Source organism: Diabrotica virgifera, chromosome 6 (genome assembly GCF_917563875.1).
Source record: "Diabrotica virgifera virgifera chromosome 6, PGI_DIABVI_V3a".
Taxonomy (NCBI): domain Eukaryota; kingdom Metazoa; phylum Arthropoda; class Insecta; order Coleoptera; family Chrysomelidae; genus Diabrotica; species Diabrotica virgifera.
This window is the reverse complement of record NC_065448.1, coordinates 244,537,397-244,555,641: the sequence shown is the minus strand read 5'-3', so window position 1 is coordinate 244,555,641 and position 18,245 is coordinate 244,537,397. Positions and strand designations below refer to the sequence as shown.

Genomic DNA, 18,245 nt, shown 5'->3' with positions numbered 1-18,245 from the left:
TTTTGTATTTTTTATAAATGTGTCATCATTATTAGCAAATGGTTTTATAATGTTTAATAAAAATTTGGATAGTTCACTACAAGGAGAACTGATGGTACTACAAATGGGTCTAAGTGGTATGTTCGCTTTATGAATTTTCGGCACTCCATAAAAATGTGGTGACTTACTGTAATGAGGTGTCATTAATTTTCTTTGATAGTATGTTAGATCATTTTTAAATTTGAATAAAGTTCTATAGATTTTGTTTTCCAGTGTTTTCGTTGGATCCTTCGTTAATTTGGTATAAGGTCCATTTGTAATTAGATCTGTAATTTTGTCCTCATATTGTATTTTATTCATTATTACAGTTGCATTGCCTTTATCCGCTGGTAGGATTGTTATGGAGTCATCATTTCTTAAAGTTTTTAAAGCTTTCATTTCCTCTTTGCTGATGTTCTGTTCAATTTGATTAGACTTTTCCAATTCAAGTTTACATAGTACCCTATATTGTTCTTTTTCGTGAGTTGGTAGACACTGGGATATTTTCTCCACTGAGCTGATTATGTCTAATTTTGGAATAGATGGATGAGTAACAGCATAGTTTAAACCTTTTGACAATACCAAATTTTCCGTTGCATTTAAATGTCTATTTGATAGATTGACAACTGTCGCTAATATGTCATTATTTCTATTTAGGTTATCAAAAGTATGTAGACTATTTTGTTCTAAAAGATTATTAAATTTATTTAAATGTATATTTCTTTGTTTCTGATATGAATTTTCATAAATTATTTGTAAACTAAAAATAATTCGATCAAAATCAGAATTTGATATCATTCCGAAAAGCAAATCTTCAATACTTACGATGTCTTGTTCGATAAAAAATAAATTTGACCTGTGAAATTGCAACCTTTCCCGGATCATCGACAAACTGGCTCTATGTAGAATATTTTGGAGTCTTCTGCTTGAGTATGCTGGCCGTAACCTCAAGCCCTTTGGTATTATGTTGTTATTTCTACATCTTCTTAAAAATTTTATTGAATTTTGACAATGTGCCAGTTTCTCGTAGAAGGTTTCCAATTTCCTAAAATTTTGACACACGATAGGCCCATACCGGTTTCTTAATGTTGTTCTGAAGCTATTTCCTTGTGGCATTTTTATGATTAATTATTTATATGGGAAATAAGCCACAATTAAAATGAAAAAAATAATTTTATTAACGTTTCGACGCCCAAATCAGGTGCCGTTGTCAAAATACAAAATACTACTAATGGAAACAAAAATGTTGTTGCTTAGTAAAAAAATTCTTCTAATAATTTATTTAATTTGACTCATTTATATCGGCAATTCAGATACATATGATACATTTTAAAGTAGAAGACTTTAAAATGATATTGCCAATATTTATGAGTTGCGTTCCTGGGACGACTTTACTGAAAGATAGTTCATTCGATTACATGAAATCAACCCCAACTCAAGAATATCCGTCACAAAAAAAATCATAGCATGTGATCTGTCTTTAAAAAGACAACCACATGCAACGGTGACATTAAAATTCTAGTGTTAGAGATCTCATAGTAAATCACGAGGGAAAACCAGGAAAAACCTCGTGATACTATCCCGACATCGTAAGTATTTGGTCTTACATTTAAATTACTCTCAAAATTAATACCAAATTCTGACTTTACTATAATTTTGTTTAAATTATAAATAATATCAATAATATATGGATATATAAGTAATACTAAAATATAAAATATGTACTAACTCGACTATTGACTTATTAATTGTGGTATTTTCTTTCTATTGACTTCCTCTTTCAGTATGGGTATCCACATCCTACTGCATTCCACCGAGGAATTTGCGACACAATTGGTTTCGTTTAGCATAATTAGAGCCGCTTCTTTGATTTTTCTCTTTTTTCTATCTGTTTCTTTCAGGACTATACATATATCGAAATATATATATATATATGTCGAAACGTTAATAAAATTATTTTTTTCATTTTAATTGTGGCTTATTTCCCATATAAATAATTAATTAATATACGAGATATGAACGAGGCTCGAAACAAATGAGAAGCGTTAAAAAGACCTGATATACGTTGACAGCTGGAAAATGTTTCTTTGCTGTTTCCATAGCACACTACTTTTAATGAATTTCGTTTTGCGGTGACAGTAACAGTTATTTTTTTAAATTTACACGTTTTGTAAGATATCTCGAGATAGAAAAAAGGTATTAACATGCGGTTTTCGCTATTCTGTTGCTAATTTTGTCTAATTTTGTAATATGGTATTAAAAATGCATGTTTGTATTTAATATTTTCCAAGGAACACTAGATTTCTGAAAAAAATTAAATAACGCCTTCTAGCTGGCATATTACTCAGTAAGTTGGTTCGAAATCATAACTTTTACATTGACAAAAAAGATCTGTCTTCAACAAGACAAAGTTTGCAAAATTTGATTAAGCAGAACCGGACTCACAGCCAGTTTTTCATAACAAGGTTCCCACTCACCCCCACCTCTTATTTCCAAAGGTAGACCTAAACTTGTCAAATCAAATATGCGTAGAATTTTATGAAGAATACGACGATTGGATTTTCAGTGCCCCTTCATTAGGAACATTTTGTAAAATTTAGATTTTTTAATTTTTGATATTCAATTACGCCCTCTAGCGGTGGTCCCACAATTATGAAAATAATTTCCAGGCTTTTCCTGAGGCAACTTTTGTTATAAAATTTTTTATTTCAAAGCTCTACTATAAACGGTTCCTGAGATATGGCCGAGAGCCATTCTTATTGGGACACCCGGTACTGGTAGCCAACTTGTTATACAGGGTGAGTCATGAGGAACTGTACATACTCCTACCTGGTATAGAGGCTCCTATGGGGAATAACACATGACCATTAAAAAGTGTCTGCTCCCCTTGTTTAATAATATACAGGGCGAGTTTCGCATTTTGACAGAAATTTATATTCGTCATAATTTTTGAACGGTCAGATCGATGTGTCTCTTATTTTGGTCAATCGTTACACTATTACCACCTAATCAACTGATTTATTCAAACTTGAAAAAAATCAGGTCCGGCTTTAAAAAATTAGTTCGTTTGGGTCTTAGAAAAAATTTCACCCTGTATATGCTTTTTGAAAACTTTAATATGAATTTTACAAATTAGACAAATAGGCAATTAAAATGGCATATTTATTTTCTTCCCCATACGATTACTTAATTTTTTATAAAAAAATCAAATTTGACTATGAATTGGGCCTTGTTATGCAAAAAGCAACCAACCCACATTTTTGAGGAAAACAAGGTAATGTCACATATCGATTTAAAAATATGTATTCTACATTGTGTAAAAAGCAACCAAGCCATTCTAAATATTAAACCATGAAAAATACTACTCCAAATTATTTCTGTTTAATAATAGTTCACTTAAGATTTCGCATAAGACAACCAACCCTCTTGGATTGTTTGTGTGTATCACTGGACTGAACATATTATTACATTGCACTGTCGAAAAGTACCAGCCAAGTGGGTTGATATTGTTATGCCGATTACGGTTCCTGGAATGTTGCATCTTTTTGTTTTTACGTGTAGGTACTGACCAATATTACTTCGTGCTTAAATATTAAAATATTTGTTGTGTTATATCTGTTATATTATGAAGAAATCTTTGAATCTTTAATCCGAAAAATATGTTTAAATCAAGAACGGTTAAAATAATTAAAGCGGCTCGGGAAATTTCAGAAAATGGTAAGTTTTAGGATTAAGGCTATGTTTATCTTACTTTTTAAATATATTATGGTTTGTTGTTTTGACTGATTATCGCATATTTTTCATTTGTATTGATATTATGTTTAATAGTAGAAATTCTACTGTATGGTATTACTGAGTTAACTGAAACTATTCGGTTTTATTCATGGATTTTGTGGGTTGGTTGGATTTTGCAGATTGCATTTTATTAGATATATTTCCAACAGCAAAAAGAAACCAACCCTCAATATGGCTATTTTTTTTGTAAAAAATTATTAGGATAATTTTGATACTACTATGATAAAATTGCTATAAAATTAAACTATTGATTAGTGAAGTTATCGTTTAAAGAAATACGACGGAAAATTAAATATTTAGAAAAACATAAAAAGTTAATTTTCTCTTAATTTACAAATTGAGGGTTGGTTGCTTTTTGTTTAACATGGCCCAATTAAAAGTTTGGTAAAGTAAACCATAGATTTAAAAAAATTAACTTTTATTAAAAAAATTAATTTTTTTTAACAAATATTTGATTTATGTTACCACCCAATCAACTGATTTATTCAAACTAGAAAACAATCAGGTCTGGCTTTAAAAAATTAGTTTGTTTGGGTCTTAGAAAAAATTTCACCCTGTTTACGCTTTTTGAAAACTTTAATATTAATTTTACAAATTAGACAAATAGGCAATTAAAATGGCATATTTATTTTCTTCCCCACACGATTACTTATTTTTTTATAAAAAAATCAAATTTGACTATGAATTAAAAAGTTGGTAAAGTAAACCATAGATTTAAAAAAAATTAACGTTTATTAAAAAAATATTTTTTTTTAACAAATATTTGATTTATGTTACCACCCAATCAACTGATTTATTCAAACTAGAAAAAAATCAGGCCCGGATTTAAAAAATTATTTCGTTTTGGTCTTAGAAAAAATTTCACCCTGTATACGCTTTTTAAAAACTCTAATATGAATTTTACAAATTAGACAAATAGCCAATTAAAATGGCATATTTATTTTTTCCCCACACGATTATTTAATTTTTTATTAAAAAATCAAATTTGTCAAAATCGGAATTTTAACCTAAAAATGAAAAAAAAAAGATGAAATCACGGTTTAACTACAACGTTCCATTTAAATTTTTTTTTTCTGAAACTTTTACAGCACATATCTCTTACCATTATTGTGAAGACTATGACAATTCTTCTTCTCATAAAAGTTATGAGTTTTAAAGAATAAAAGGTGCAGCTTCGTGAATTGCAAAATTAAGTGAAAAAATTTAAAATTTATCTATTTGATCACGTCTTTGTTAAACTATAGAGTCCAAAGAGAAGTGTTATGGGGAGTTTTAGATCTAGACGTGTTACAGAAAATGAAAATGGTGAAATTTTTAATTTTAAGAAAAACGTTTAATTTTTTTTATTTTTATGGTAAAATTGCGATTTTGACAAATTTGCCATTTTAATAGCCATAAAATATGCCATTTTAATTGCCTATTTGTCTTAATTTGTAAAGTTCATATTAGAGTTTTCAAAAAGCGTATACAGGGTGAAATTTTTTCTAAGACCCAAACAAACTAATTTTTTAAAGCCGGACCTGATTTTTTTCTAAATTGAATAAATCAATTATTTATATGGGAAATAAGCCACAATTAAAATGAAAAAAATAATTTTATTAACGTTTCGACGCCCAAATCGGGTGCCGTTGTCAAAATACAAAATACTACTAATGGAAACAAAAATGTTGTTGCTTAGTAAAAAAAATTCTTCTAATAATTTATTTAATTTGACTCATTTATATCGGCAATTCAGGTACATATGATACATTTTAAAGTAGAAGACTTTAAAATGATATTGCCAATATTTATGAGTTGCGTTCCTGGGACGACTTTACTGAAAGATAGTTCATTCGATTACATGAAATCAACCCCAACTCAAGAATATCCGTCACAAAAAAAATCATAGCATGTGATCTGTCTTTAAAAAGACAACCACATGTAACGGTGACAATAAAATTCTAGTGTTAGAGATCTCATAGTAAATCACGAGGGAAAACCAGGAAAAACGTTAATAAAATTATTTTTTTCATTTTAATTATGGCTTATTTCCCATATAAATAATTAATCATAAAAATGCCACAAGGAAATAGCTTCAGAACAACATTGAGGGCCGGTTGTTCGAACGCTAATCAACAATGATCATTATCAAATATTTAATTACTGTCACCAACTGTCAATGTCTACTTTGTTTGGGTTGCTGAATTACAAATATGAAATTACTTAATTAATTATGTTAATAATTGTTATGTTAATTGATTACCTAATCTCATAATTATAATCAATTATGTTTTCAGCAACCCAATAAAAGTTGACATTGACAGTTTTGGTGACAGTAATTAAATATTTGATAGTGATCATTGTTGATTAGCGTTCGAACAACCGGCCCTGAATAAATCAGTTGATTGAGTGGTAACATAAATCAAATATTTGTTAAAAAAAATTAATTTTTGTAATAAAAGTTAATTTTTTTAAATCTATGGTTTACTTTACCAAACTTTTAATTCACAGTCAAATTTGTTTTATTAATTTTTAATTAATTTTTTTAAAATCTTACCAAATTTTTAATTCACAGTCAAATTTGATTTTTTTATAAAAAATTTTAAGTAATTGTGTGGGGAAAAAATAAATATGTCATTTTAATTGCCTATTTGTCTAATTTGTAAAATTAATATTAGAGTTTTCAAAAAGCGTATACAGGGTGAAATTTTTTCTAAGACCTAAACGAACTAATTTTTTAAAGCCGGACCTGATTTTTTTTCTAGTTTGAATTAATCAGTTGATTAGGTGGTAATAGTGTAACGATTGACCAAAATAAGAGACACATCGATCTAACCGTTCAAAAATTATGACGAATATAAATTTCTGTCAAAATGCGAAACTCGCCCTGTATATTATTAAACATTGGGAGCAGACACTTTTTAATTGTCATTTGTTATTCCCCATAGGGGCCTCTATACGAGGTAGGACTATATACAGTTCCTCATGACTCACCCTGTATATATACATTTTCACCAAATACATATTATTAACAATATTGAAGTCCTTGGTAGGATTAATAAGAGGGAAGAAATTTTACAGACAATTAAGAGGTCTAAGCTTGAATATTGTGGTCATATAGTAAGAGGTTCTCGTTATAGTCTGCTGCTTTTGATTATAAAGGACAAAATAAAACGTAAAAGAGATGTAGGAAGAAGACGAACCTCCTGGTTATGAAATCTAAGGGAATGGTTTAGTCTGACCTCTAACCAACTATTTAGAGCTGCTGTAAGTAAAATAAGAATTGCCATGTTGATGTCCAACCTTTGATAGAAGATGAAACCTTAATAAGAAAAAGAGACTTTATTAGAATACAAAGATTGCAATGGGCCGGACATGTGATAAGAATGGGAGAGGATAGGCTACCAAAAAGAGCACTGAATACTAGAATGCAAGGAAAGAGACCGGTTGGAAAGCCAAGAAAGCGCTGGGAAGACACAGTAAACAGCGACGCACAAGCCCTTTTAGGAGTCCGTGTATAGAGAAGAGCAGCCACAGACAAGCAAGGGTGGCAGCAAAAAATAAAGGAGGCCAAGGCTCAATTTGGGCTGTAGTGCCGTAGAAGAAGAAGAAGAAACTTTGTAAATCATGATTTGGAATTTACAATGTATGTATATACCATGTAAATCACAATTTGAGAGTGATCCTCGTAACATTCAACATGTCTTGGTTTCTAACAATAAAACACTGAAAACGTTTGTTTTCTATACTTCCACAAAATTTATTATAACTAAGTGACTACAGCTGTTTTGGCAGAGTGCCTTTCTCAAGTGATATAGTTTACAATGTGTTTGCCTTTTTAAGTCTTCAACTGAAGAGGTTGAGGAGTGGGGAGCTGTTTGTCTCGAGTTGGTCATTCAGAATTATATCAGTATTTTTCAGTTTATTAATTTCCATAGATTCTAAAAAAGATAGCTTAAGGCCTTTATTTTGAATATGCAGAATTTGAAACTCTTCATTGAAAGAATGATTATGATCTAGAAGGTGAAGTGCGTATGTAGAAGTGTCTGTTTTTCTATTGTTGAATGCCCTTTTGTGTTCTGCTATCCGTTTGTCAAAAGTTCTGCCAGTTTGACCGATGTACGTTTTCGGACAGTCACCACAAGTTAGTTTGTACACACCACTCTGTAGTTGCTTTCTCTTTCGGCTTTTATTGTTCTTAATATATTTGCTTAAGTTGTTGTTAGTTCTGAAAGCTGGTGTTATTCCTTTCTTTTTTATGTATCTGGCTATTTTTGTTGTTATCTTGCCAGTATATGTGAGAGAGCAGAAGGTACTGGGTTCTTTCTGTGATGGTGGATACACTAATTTCAGGGCTTTCTTATGGAGTTTTTGGTTTAAAATTTTGTTAACTGTTTGTTCGTTATAGCCGTTGTTTACCGTTGTTAAAAATACCGAAAAAAAATAACTTCGAGATAGAACTAAACATCATTAAACAAATAGCAGTAAACAACGGCTATAACGAACAAACAGTTAACAAAATTTTAAACCAAAAACTCCATAAGAAAGCCCTGAAATTAGTGTATCCACCACCACAGAAAGAACCCAGTACCTTCTGCTCTCTCACATATACTGGCAAGATAACAACAAACATAGCCAGATACATAAAAAAGAAAGGAATAACACCAGCTTTCAGAACTAACAACAACTTAAGCAAATATATTAAGAACAATAAAAGCCGAAAGAGAAAGCAACTACAGAGTGGTGTGTACAAACTAACTTGTGGTGACTGTCCGAAAACGTACATCGGTCAAACTGGCAGAACTTTTGACAAACGGATAGCAGAACACAAAAGGGCATTCAACAATAGAAAAACAGACACTTCTACATACGCACTTCACCTTCTAGATCATAATCATTCTTTCAATGAAGAGTTTCAAATACTGCATATTCAAAATAAAGGCCTTAAGCTATCTTTTTTAGAATCTATGGAAATTAATAAACTGAAAAATACTGATATAATTCCGAATGACCAACTCGAGACAAACAGCTCCTCACTCCTCAACCTCTTCAGTTGAAGACTTAAAAAGGCAAACACATTGTAAACTATATCACTTGAGAAAGGCACTCTGCCGAAACAGCTGTAGTCACTTAGTTATAATAAATTTTGTGGAAGTATAGAAAACAAACGTTTTCAGTGTTTTATTGTTAGATAAAATGAACTTCCATCAAGTAACAGTCGAATCCATCAATTATGTCTTGGTTTGTTTATTTCTAGTGCTTCTTTATTGTGATTTTAGTATAGAATATTCTTGTTGAGTAATGATAATTTAAATAAATTAAATCTATATTCATGAATAAATCTTGGCAATATAAATTGTTCATCGTCATTGTACATCGTACAATCGTCATTGTAAGTTTTGTTTTGCTGATACATAAATACTGACGATTTATTTTATTGCCCTAAAACCGGTTGAGATATGGAAATGAAATTTTGGTAGGTTTTAAGAGATAGTTATTGCGAATTTTTTGACTTGCAATTAAGAATTTTATATTCACCATTGGCGTGCATACGGGTTATATGACCGATCATATTACCCGTATGCACACCAATGGTGAATATAAAATTCTTAATTGTATGTCAAAAAATGTGCAATAACTACGTCTTTACACCCACCAAATTTCATTTGCATATCTCAACCGGTTTTAAAGCAATAAATAAATCGTCAGTTTGTAAGAAAAAATTTAACATCCCATATCTCGGAAACGAAGCATTTGCGGACATACGATTATGAAGCAAACTGTCATTATTTTTTAATGCAGAACTACCCCGTAAAGTTTGTCGCACTTGTTTAGAAACACCCTGTACTGAAAAAGAACATGGCTAGTTGTTAAAGTACTTAACTTTCGTATTATTCAACGTAAGCGAATGAATCAAAAAACATATAGTAGTTGGGTTTCAATTTCAGTATTTTATAAATGCTAGGATATTCCACAGCGTGTTGCGAAGTTTGAGAAAAAACACAGTTTGATTCGTACACCCGGTATACAATGAAAATTTACCTACTTAGCAAAAATTTTATTACAGAGATATTGACAGAGAATAAGGCTATAACATATTCAAAAAATCACTTAAATCGGACAACAGGTTTAGGAGATACATGACCTCAAAAATTACCCATTTTTAGGGTACCCGTTTTCTATGACGCGCAGTGTATACAGGGTGTCCAGAAACTCTACCGACAAACGAAGACAGGAGATTCCTCAGATAATTTTAAGATATTTTAACCCTATTCACCTAGTCCGAAAATGCTTTCTAAGGGAGCTAGAGCTCTTTGAAAATGGCGACATGTAATTAGTTTTTCTTAAATACCTCCAGAACGCTTCTATTTAGAAAAACGAAAATTTGTATACATATTTACTTTCCAGAAATGAATCGATTTCATCCATTGCAAATTTCTAGTACCGGTCATAGGCATCCGTTTTGGGTAGGGCAACAGTTATTTTATCGCATAACTTTTTTGTCTTCAACTTTTAAGCATTTTTGATACTGTATTACTAAATTGTGAGGTTTTCTAGTACTAAAAGGTACTCTTACTTTAAGTCGGTAGGACACACCGTTTTCTAGAAAAATCAATTTGAAAGTTTTTAGTTTCGGCAATTTGAAAAAAAAAAATTAAAAAAAAAGCGATGTATTTTACCAACTTAAAGCAAGAGTAACTTTTAATACTCGAATATCTTATAATTATCTATAATCTAAATAATCTAGTGTCAAAAATACTTAAAAATTAAAGACAATAAAGTTATGCTATAAAATAACTGTTGACCTACCCAAAACGGATGCCTATGACCAGTACTAGAAATTCGCCATTAATGAAATTCGCCATTAATGAAATCGATTAATCTCTGGAATATAAATAAATGTACCAGTTTTCATCTTTCTAAATAGTTTTTTTTTTAAATCTTTTTTTTTAAATTCAAAGATTGAAAAATTTTCAAATCGATTTTTCAAGAAAACGGTGTATCATATCGACTTAAAGTAAGAGTACCTTTTAGTACTATAATACCTCACAATTTAATAATTCAGAATCAAAAATGCTTAAAAATTAAAGACAAAAAAGTTATGCGATAAAATAACCGTTGCCCTACCCAAAACGGACGCCTATGACTGATACTAGAAATTCGCAATGGATGGAATCGATTCATTTCTGGAAAGTAAATAAGCATACCAATTTTCATTTTTCTCAATAGGAGCGTTCTGGAATTATTTAAGAAAAACTAATTACAAGACGCCATCTTCAAAGAGCTCTAGCTCCCTTAGGAAGCATTTTCGGACTAGGTGAATTGGGTTAAAATATCTTAAAATTATCTGAGGAATCTCCTGTATTCGTTTGTCGGTAGAGTTTCTGGACACCCTGTATAAATCTATGCACAAGTCATTGTATTTTTTTAATTCTACGTTTGCGATTTGCATAAAAAGTTATATATTTTATCATATTTATTAAAAAATTTTCCAGTTACTAATATTTTAACGAATATTATTTTGGATAAATATAAAAAAAAACTAAATAAAATGATTGAAATAATGTGGACATAACTCATTGAAGCAATTTATATTATGTTGAAACCTTTTTCTGTTACTTCCACAAAAACTGTTTCTATACTCGCAATTATGATAACACTAATGTCCAGTATCTATTAATAGAATGGGTCAAAATTCAAAAATGCAAATATAAGAAAACAAAGTAAGTTATCAATCGAAGTAGCACAGAAAACGATAATAAATATCGTTCCCATACCACCAGATCGACAACAGGTGGAATACTTTCTTTGATTACACCTCCTGAGATTTTCAAAATTTATAAATCATACAGGATGCCGAGGAAGTTAAGATGACAGAATTTTAAATAATTCACAACTCATCTGCTCAGCGTGGTAAAAGCTCCCAACAAGAAAGATTCCTTAATACTCAAACAAAAGAGTAAATGAATTAAAAATGTATAAACATTCTCAATTTCTTTGCAACACGAAAATGCAGGAGCTGCATAATACTATGGTCAAATCTGAGAGAGCAGGAAGAGCCTGGCCTATACCGGTTTCGGGGGTTGTTTCCCCCTCATCAGTAGTCCCATATCCTCTTCTCTCAGATTCTTCCACGTACCACACTTTAGGCCTTTCCGAATTGCAAAGAAAGAAATGTCACGGATGAACTAGACAGTGGCGTAACTAGTCTGACCTGCGCCCCAATGCAAGTATTCCTCGTGCGCCCCTATTCCCAGACTTATTCTCCACTCCCCCAACCTCCAACGAAACTAACAACGACATTTCTCCAGAGAAAGATTATACAAAGAAATATAACAGTAATTTTAAAGTTAATTATTAAAAAGTTATTATTCAAAAAATTAATTGAAAGTAAAATTAAGGGGCTGTCTTAGTGTAAAAGTACGAAATTCACATGCTTTTTTTTAATTTCTAAAATAAAAAGAACTGTACCAATATGAATTACCAACTGAACCAAAATGAAGTATGTTATATGAATTTCGTACTTTTACACTAGGATAGCCCCTTAAGTTACTGAACATTTCCAAATACCAATAATATAACTGAAGTAAGGATCACATTATATACTTGCAATTAATTAATGTACTTTTTAGGACGATAAATATACACTACTTACTTTACTCAATAATTTTTATTTATTCAGTGCCCTACATAGTATAGTATACATGATATCGCAAGCAACAATGTAATGCTTATGTTCCGTTTCTCAAACTTTGATTAATTTTACTAGATGATGCATTCTTACAGTCAAACCTACCTACAGCTCATAGGAACAACCTAATTCCTATTCCCTGACAAAGCCCCTGCGGCTCTTTGTTTTTAGGAACAGTCTTGCTACATCTAAAGACCGAGCTCTTTCATGTTCAATACTAATTACACTAAGATTACACAGTCTAGTATTGGACATAGAGTTCCTTAAGTAGTTCTTTATTATTTTTAGTTTAGAAAAAGATCTTTCACTACTTGCAACAGTTACGGGTAATGTAAGAAACATTATTAATGCTGTACTTACGTTTGGGACACTTGATGCAATAAATTTATTCCTAATCAATAAATAATCAGCCAAGTGGCTGATTTTGCTTATTTTATTACTTTTGATATCGTCTTTGACTACATTTCTAAAGCAAATTACTTCATTGGTCAAAGCATGAGTCACATCAGATTCATATTTTTTACAAAACTCAGAGGCTGATTTTACAAGTTGTTCGTCAGAAAAATGTAATAAATTATCTCGGTTTAAAAAACTGAACGTGTCAGTTATACATACCATAGATTTAAACCTTTCGTTTAACTGTGAAATAAGAATATCAACAGCTCTCAAAAATACCTTAACTTTAAAGCAATGCACAGGATCACTAAACTCACAGTCACTAGAAAGTTCGTCAAAAAAAGTCTTTACTTTTCTTTTGCGTTTGGAGGTCATTGAGGAATCAATATTCCACTTCGCAGCTAACTTTCTGACTTGATCCAGGACATCGTCGAATTCTCCTCGCAGTTCGCTCAGTCTTTAAACACTTCTGAAGGAGATTCTTTTCATCATCTAGATTAACATCGGATCTCTGTAGTTTTGCTTCAACATATTTTTTTGCTAATATTTTTCCAGAATATCAGTTTTTTGCGCCCCCTAAGGCCTGCGCCCCAATGCACCGCATTGGTTGCATTGGCGTTAGTTATGCCACTGGAACTAGAACTAGGGCCATCTACCGAAAAACAAAGTAAGTTATCAATCGAAGTAGCACAGAAAACGACAATAAATATCATCTCCATACCACCAGATTGACAACAGGTGGAATACTTTCTTTGGTTACACCTCTGAGATTTTCAAAATTTATAAATCATACACATACAGGATGCCGAGGAAATTAAGATGAGAGAATTTTAAATAATTCACAACTCATCTGCTCAGCGTGGTAAAAGCTGCAACAAGAAAGATTGCTTAATACTCAAACAAAAGAGTAAATGAATTAAAAATGTATAAACATTCTCAATTTCATTGCAACACGAAAATGCAGCAGCTGCATAATACTATGGTAAAATCTGAGAGTGCAGGAAGAGTCTATACCGGTTTCGGGGGTTGTTTCCCCCTCAACAGTAGTCCCATATCCTCTTCTCTCAGATTCTTTCACGCACCACACTTTAGGCCTTTCCTACGGAAGGAGGATATGGGACTACTGATGAGGGGAAACAACCCCCGAAACCGGTATGGACTCTTCCTGCACTCTCAGATTTGACCATAGTATTATGCAGCTGCTGCATTTTCGTGTTGCAATGAAATTGAGAATGTTTATACATTTTTAAATCATTTACTCATTTAATTTAATTTATTCAATAAACGGCAGAGCCAATTTACAAAAAATGTATAAAAAAAATGAAATATTATGGTAAACAGTAAAGATAACCAATTTTAACCTAAAATAACAAATAACAAAAGATAATAAAAATGACAACAATAAAAACCAACAAAATTAAATTAGTAACAATAATAAATAATTAATAAATTATAGGAACTTAGTACTTTACTTCAATTACTGAATTATGTATGCTTCTTTTAAATACACGAAGACTGTCCACAAATGGATCAAGACTGTTTTGATTATGATTAATTAGACGCAAGGTGCGTGACAATGGGGAGTAAAAGCAATAGTTCGTATTATGATAAGGTATGCGAAAAATTGGGGAAACCCGTCTTTGGACAGTATTGAGGCTTATAGCTTGTAAGATAGTTGGGCAATGATATAGAACAGACCATTTAATATTTTCAATTTTCAATTCAATTTATTAGCCAAAATTTACAATTTTAAGTACATATAATATAATATACAGAAAGACACCTAGATGTGAAAACATCTGTGTGTGTCTATAGAAAAATCCTAAATAAATATAGATTACTTATAAACAAACGTAACAAAAAAAAACACATTCGAGAATCAAAATTATTTTGAATTTAAACTTAAAACTAAGTAAACAGCATATCTATATAATATAATAATATGTAAAAAATCCAACTTATAGGTATTAAGAATTCCAAAATCAAAAAAAGAACATTTTTTTTTCAGGATTTACAATTCAAATTGTGTTTTGTTTCCAATAATACAATCAACTACCTTTTTATTAAACATTTTTATGGATTTGATTTCTTTTATTTTGTTTGGTAGTAAATTATAATACTTGGGTGCCCTAAAAATCACAGAATGTTGGCTTATTCCTCGAATGTTCTATTAGTGTCTGTTTGGAGAAATTTTTATGAATATATGTGCAACATGTTGAAATATAGAGTGTTTTCAAGTCACAGATTTTATTATTATATAATTCAGTTGTAGAGAAAAGTTTAGGTTTTTTTAACATTATTTTAATAATTGAAATTTTATAAATGATTGTTAAATCTGTTTTAGCCCTTCTTACTTCCAAGCTATCCAATTTAACTGTTTGATTAACCAGATCATAATTAATGTTAAAACCCTGACAAATATTGATATGAGCTAGAAATGCCAAAGAACGAAGAAATGCTTTCTGGACGGACTCAATATTTCTAATGTGACAATCATAGTAAGGTGACCATATAATTGAGGCATATTCCAGCAATGAGCGCACAAAAGAAACATATAACCTTAAAAAACAATTCAGTGACAGTTGAGAACTATTACGTGTTATAAATCCAAGATTTTGCATACTCCTATTAATCATGTCTGTAATATGTGGTATAAAAGTTAATTTTCTGTCAAACAAAACACCTAAGTCTTTAATACAGTCCACAGATTCAATAACAGTATTGTTCAATATATACGTTTTTACAATGGTATTGTTAGAGCGACTGAAGTTAATACTAAAGCATTTTTTAACATTTAATTCTAGGCCATTATCAGTACACCATACACATAAGTTATTTAGATCCTTTTGTAGCAGTACAGTGTCTAGTTCGGACTCAATAACCTTATAAAATTTGAAATCGTCCACAAAGGTCAGAAGTGCAGAATGTAATATTATAGTACTCAGGTCTCTAATAAACAAGTTAAACAAGACAGGGCCTGAGTGAGACCCCTGTGGAACACCTGAAAGCACCTGAATCTCGCTAGATAAGTAATTGTTAATCCGAACGAACTGAGTACGCCCAGTTAACAAACTATAAGAAAATCTTACAAGGCTCTCACCCAAACCCATTGCACTTAGTTTGGCAACAATATGTTTATGACTAACTCTATCGAATGCCCCTGAGAAGTCCGTGTAAACACTGTCTACCTGTTTGGAGCTCTCAAAGGCATTCAACAGGTCAAACTGATACGTTAAAAGGTTGGTCACGGTGGATCTACCTTGAGAAAATCCATGCTGCTCGTCATTTAATATTTTGCGACAGTGCCAGGATAGATGGGTGGAAAATAATTTATCAAAAAGCTTAGGAATAGCTGATAGTATGCTAATCCCTCGATAGTTACGAACGTCACTCTTATTGCCACTTTTATGGATAGGTGTAAGAAAGCTGACTTTCCCAAAGTCGGGAAAGTCTTTTGTTTGAGTATTAAGGAATCTTTCTTGTTGGAGCTTTTACCACGCTAGCAGATGAGTTGTGAATTATTTAAAATTCTCTCATCTTAATTTCCTCGGCATCCTGTATGATTTATAAATTTTGAAAATCTCAGGAGGTGTAACCAAAGAAAGTATTCCACCTGTTGTCATTCTGTGGTATGGAGACGATATTTATTGTTGTTTTCTGTGCTACTTCGATTGATAACTTACTTTGTTTTTCGGTAGATGGCCCTAGTTCATCTGTGACATTTCTTTCTTTGCAATTCGGAAAGGCCTAAAGTGTGGTACGTGGAAGAAGGAAGAATCTGAGAGAAGAGGATATGGGACTACTGATGAGGGGAAACAACCCCCGAAAGCGGTATAGACTCTTCCTGCACTCTCAGATTTGACCATAGTATTATGCAGCTGCTGCATTTTCGTGTTGCAAAGAAATTGAGAATGTTTATACATTTTTTTTTATAAGAAAACAATTTTATGAATGTTTCCATATTAAGAACAATATTACTTATAATTATTATAATTATTTATAAGTAAAATTAATTATGTTAATTATGAAACCAATAATTAAGTTGCAATTTTCTCATCAAAATCAGTAGGATGTGGTTACCCAAATTAAAAGTAAGTCAGTAATAATAAAAAAAAAATAGTAAGTAAAAACATATTAAGGATACATCATTTACTTGCGATTTACTCTGGGATTACTAACACAAGAATTTTACTGTTATCATTGCATGTAGTTGATTTCATATAATTAAATGAATCATCTGCCAATAAAGTTGTCCCAGGAATGCAACTCATAAACATTGACAATATCACTTTAAAGTCACCTACTTTAAAATGTATATTAATCCCTATGAATTATCAGTATGAATAAGTCAGATAAAATTTTATGATTAGAAGAATTGTTTACTAAGCAACAAACAAAATTTGTTTAATTTATTAATGTTTTGTATTTTGATAATGAATTCCGAAGTGGAAATTGAAAACTCAAATAAACTTAAAATTTTAAACTAGAATTGTGGCTTTTTCCCAACTAAAATAGTAAATTCCATAAGATGCCACAAAACAATATTAAAATTTTTAAATTTGAAAGTAAACACTTTGGGCATTAATGGATTAAATGAAGTACTTAACCCATTCGTTGACTCGACTGCATATGCAGACACTTACAAACAGAAATTACTGTCTTCATATGCAGTCATGTTCGTGAATGGGTTAAATTGCAATTTATAAAATATTTCTCTCTTTGTGTTCAGAATGTAATTCTAAAATTACAGGATTCTGATCCTGTTTTTTCCTGCTTATATATTTTCCATAAAATATCTCTCATCTGTTACATATTCTTTTTAGGAGATGCGAAGGAGAAGAACTGAAGTTACAGTGGAGCTTAGAAAAAATAAAAGAGAAGAAACTCTACAGAAGAGGCGCAACGTTCCCATTGTTGACTCGACAGATGAAGACGACATCGAAAAATCTCTATCAAATACAAACTTAGAACAGTTAGTCCAGCAAGCCGCAGCTGATGATAATCCAGCGGTACAGTTAATGGCTGTACAGTCTGCTAGAAAATTGCTCTCTGCGGACAGGAATCCACCCATAGATGCTTTAATAGACAGTAAAATTTTACCTGTACTTGTTAAATGCTTAGAAAGGCAAGATAATCCTTCTTTACAGTTCGAGGCAGCTTGGGCACTGACAAATATCGCTTCTGGTACCTCAGCCCAAACAAATAAGGTATTGTTGTTATTTTTTAATTACTTTAATTTCATTAGCAGGTTGTTTGCCAAACATACCTAAAGACGTGCTAAGTATCGGCTTTGTTTATCAAAAAGAATGTTGCCAATAACAATTGATATTAAAAAATTTTGTTGATTGCGTGCTTTGGCTTCCTG

General features: G+C 31.3%; 1 protein-coding gene across 1 annotated transcript in view; it reads left to right on the top strand.

Moving 5' to 3' along the window:
* The window catches only part of LOC126887473 (importin subunit alpha-4), a 57,197-nt gene that overhangs the window by 5,595 nt on the left and 33,357 nt on the right, over positions 1-18,245 (top strand). The window contains exon 2 of the mRNA XM_050655025.1: positions 17,704-18,087. Coding sequence (XP_050510982.1) covers positions 17,704-18,087 — 384 coding nt within the window. The remainder of the gene's footprint in view (positions 1-17,703; positions 18,088-18,245) is intronic.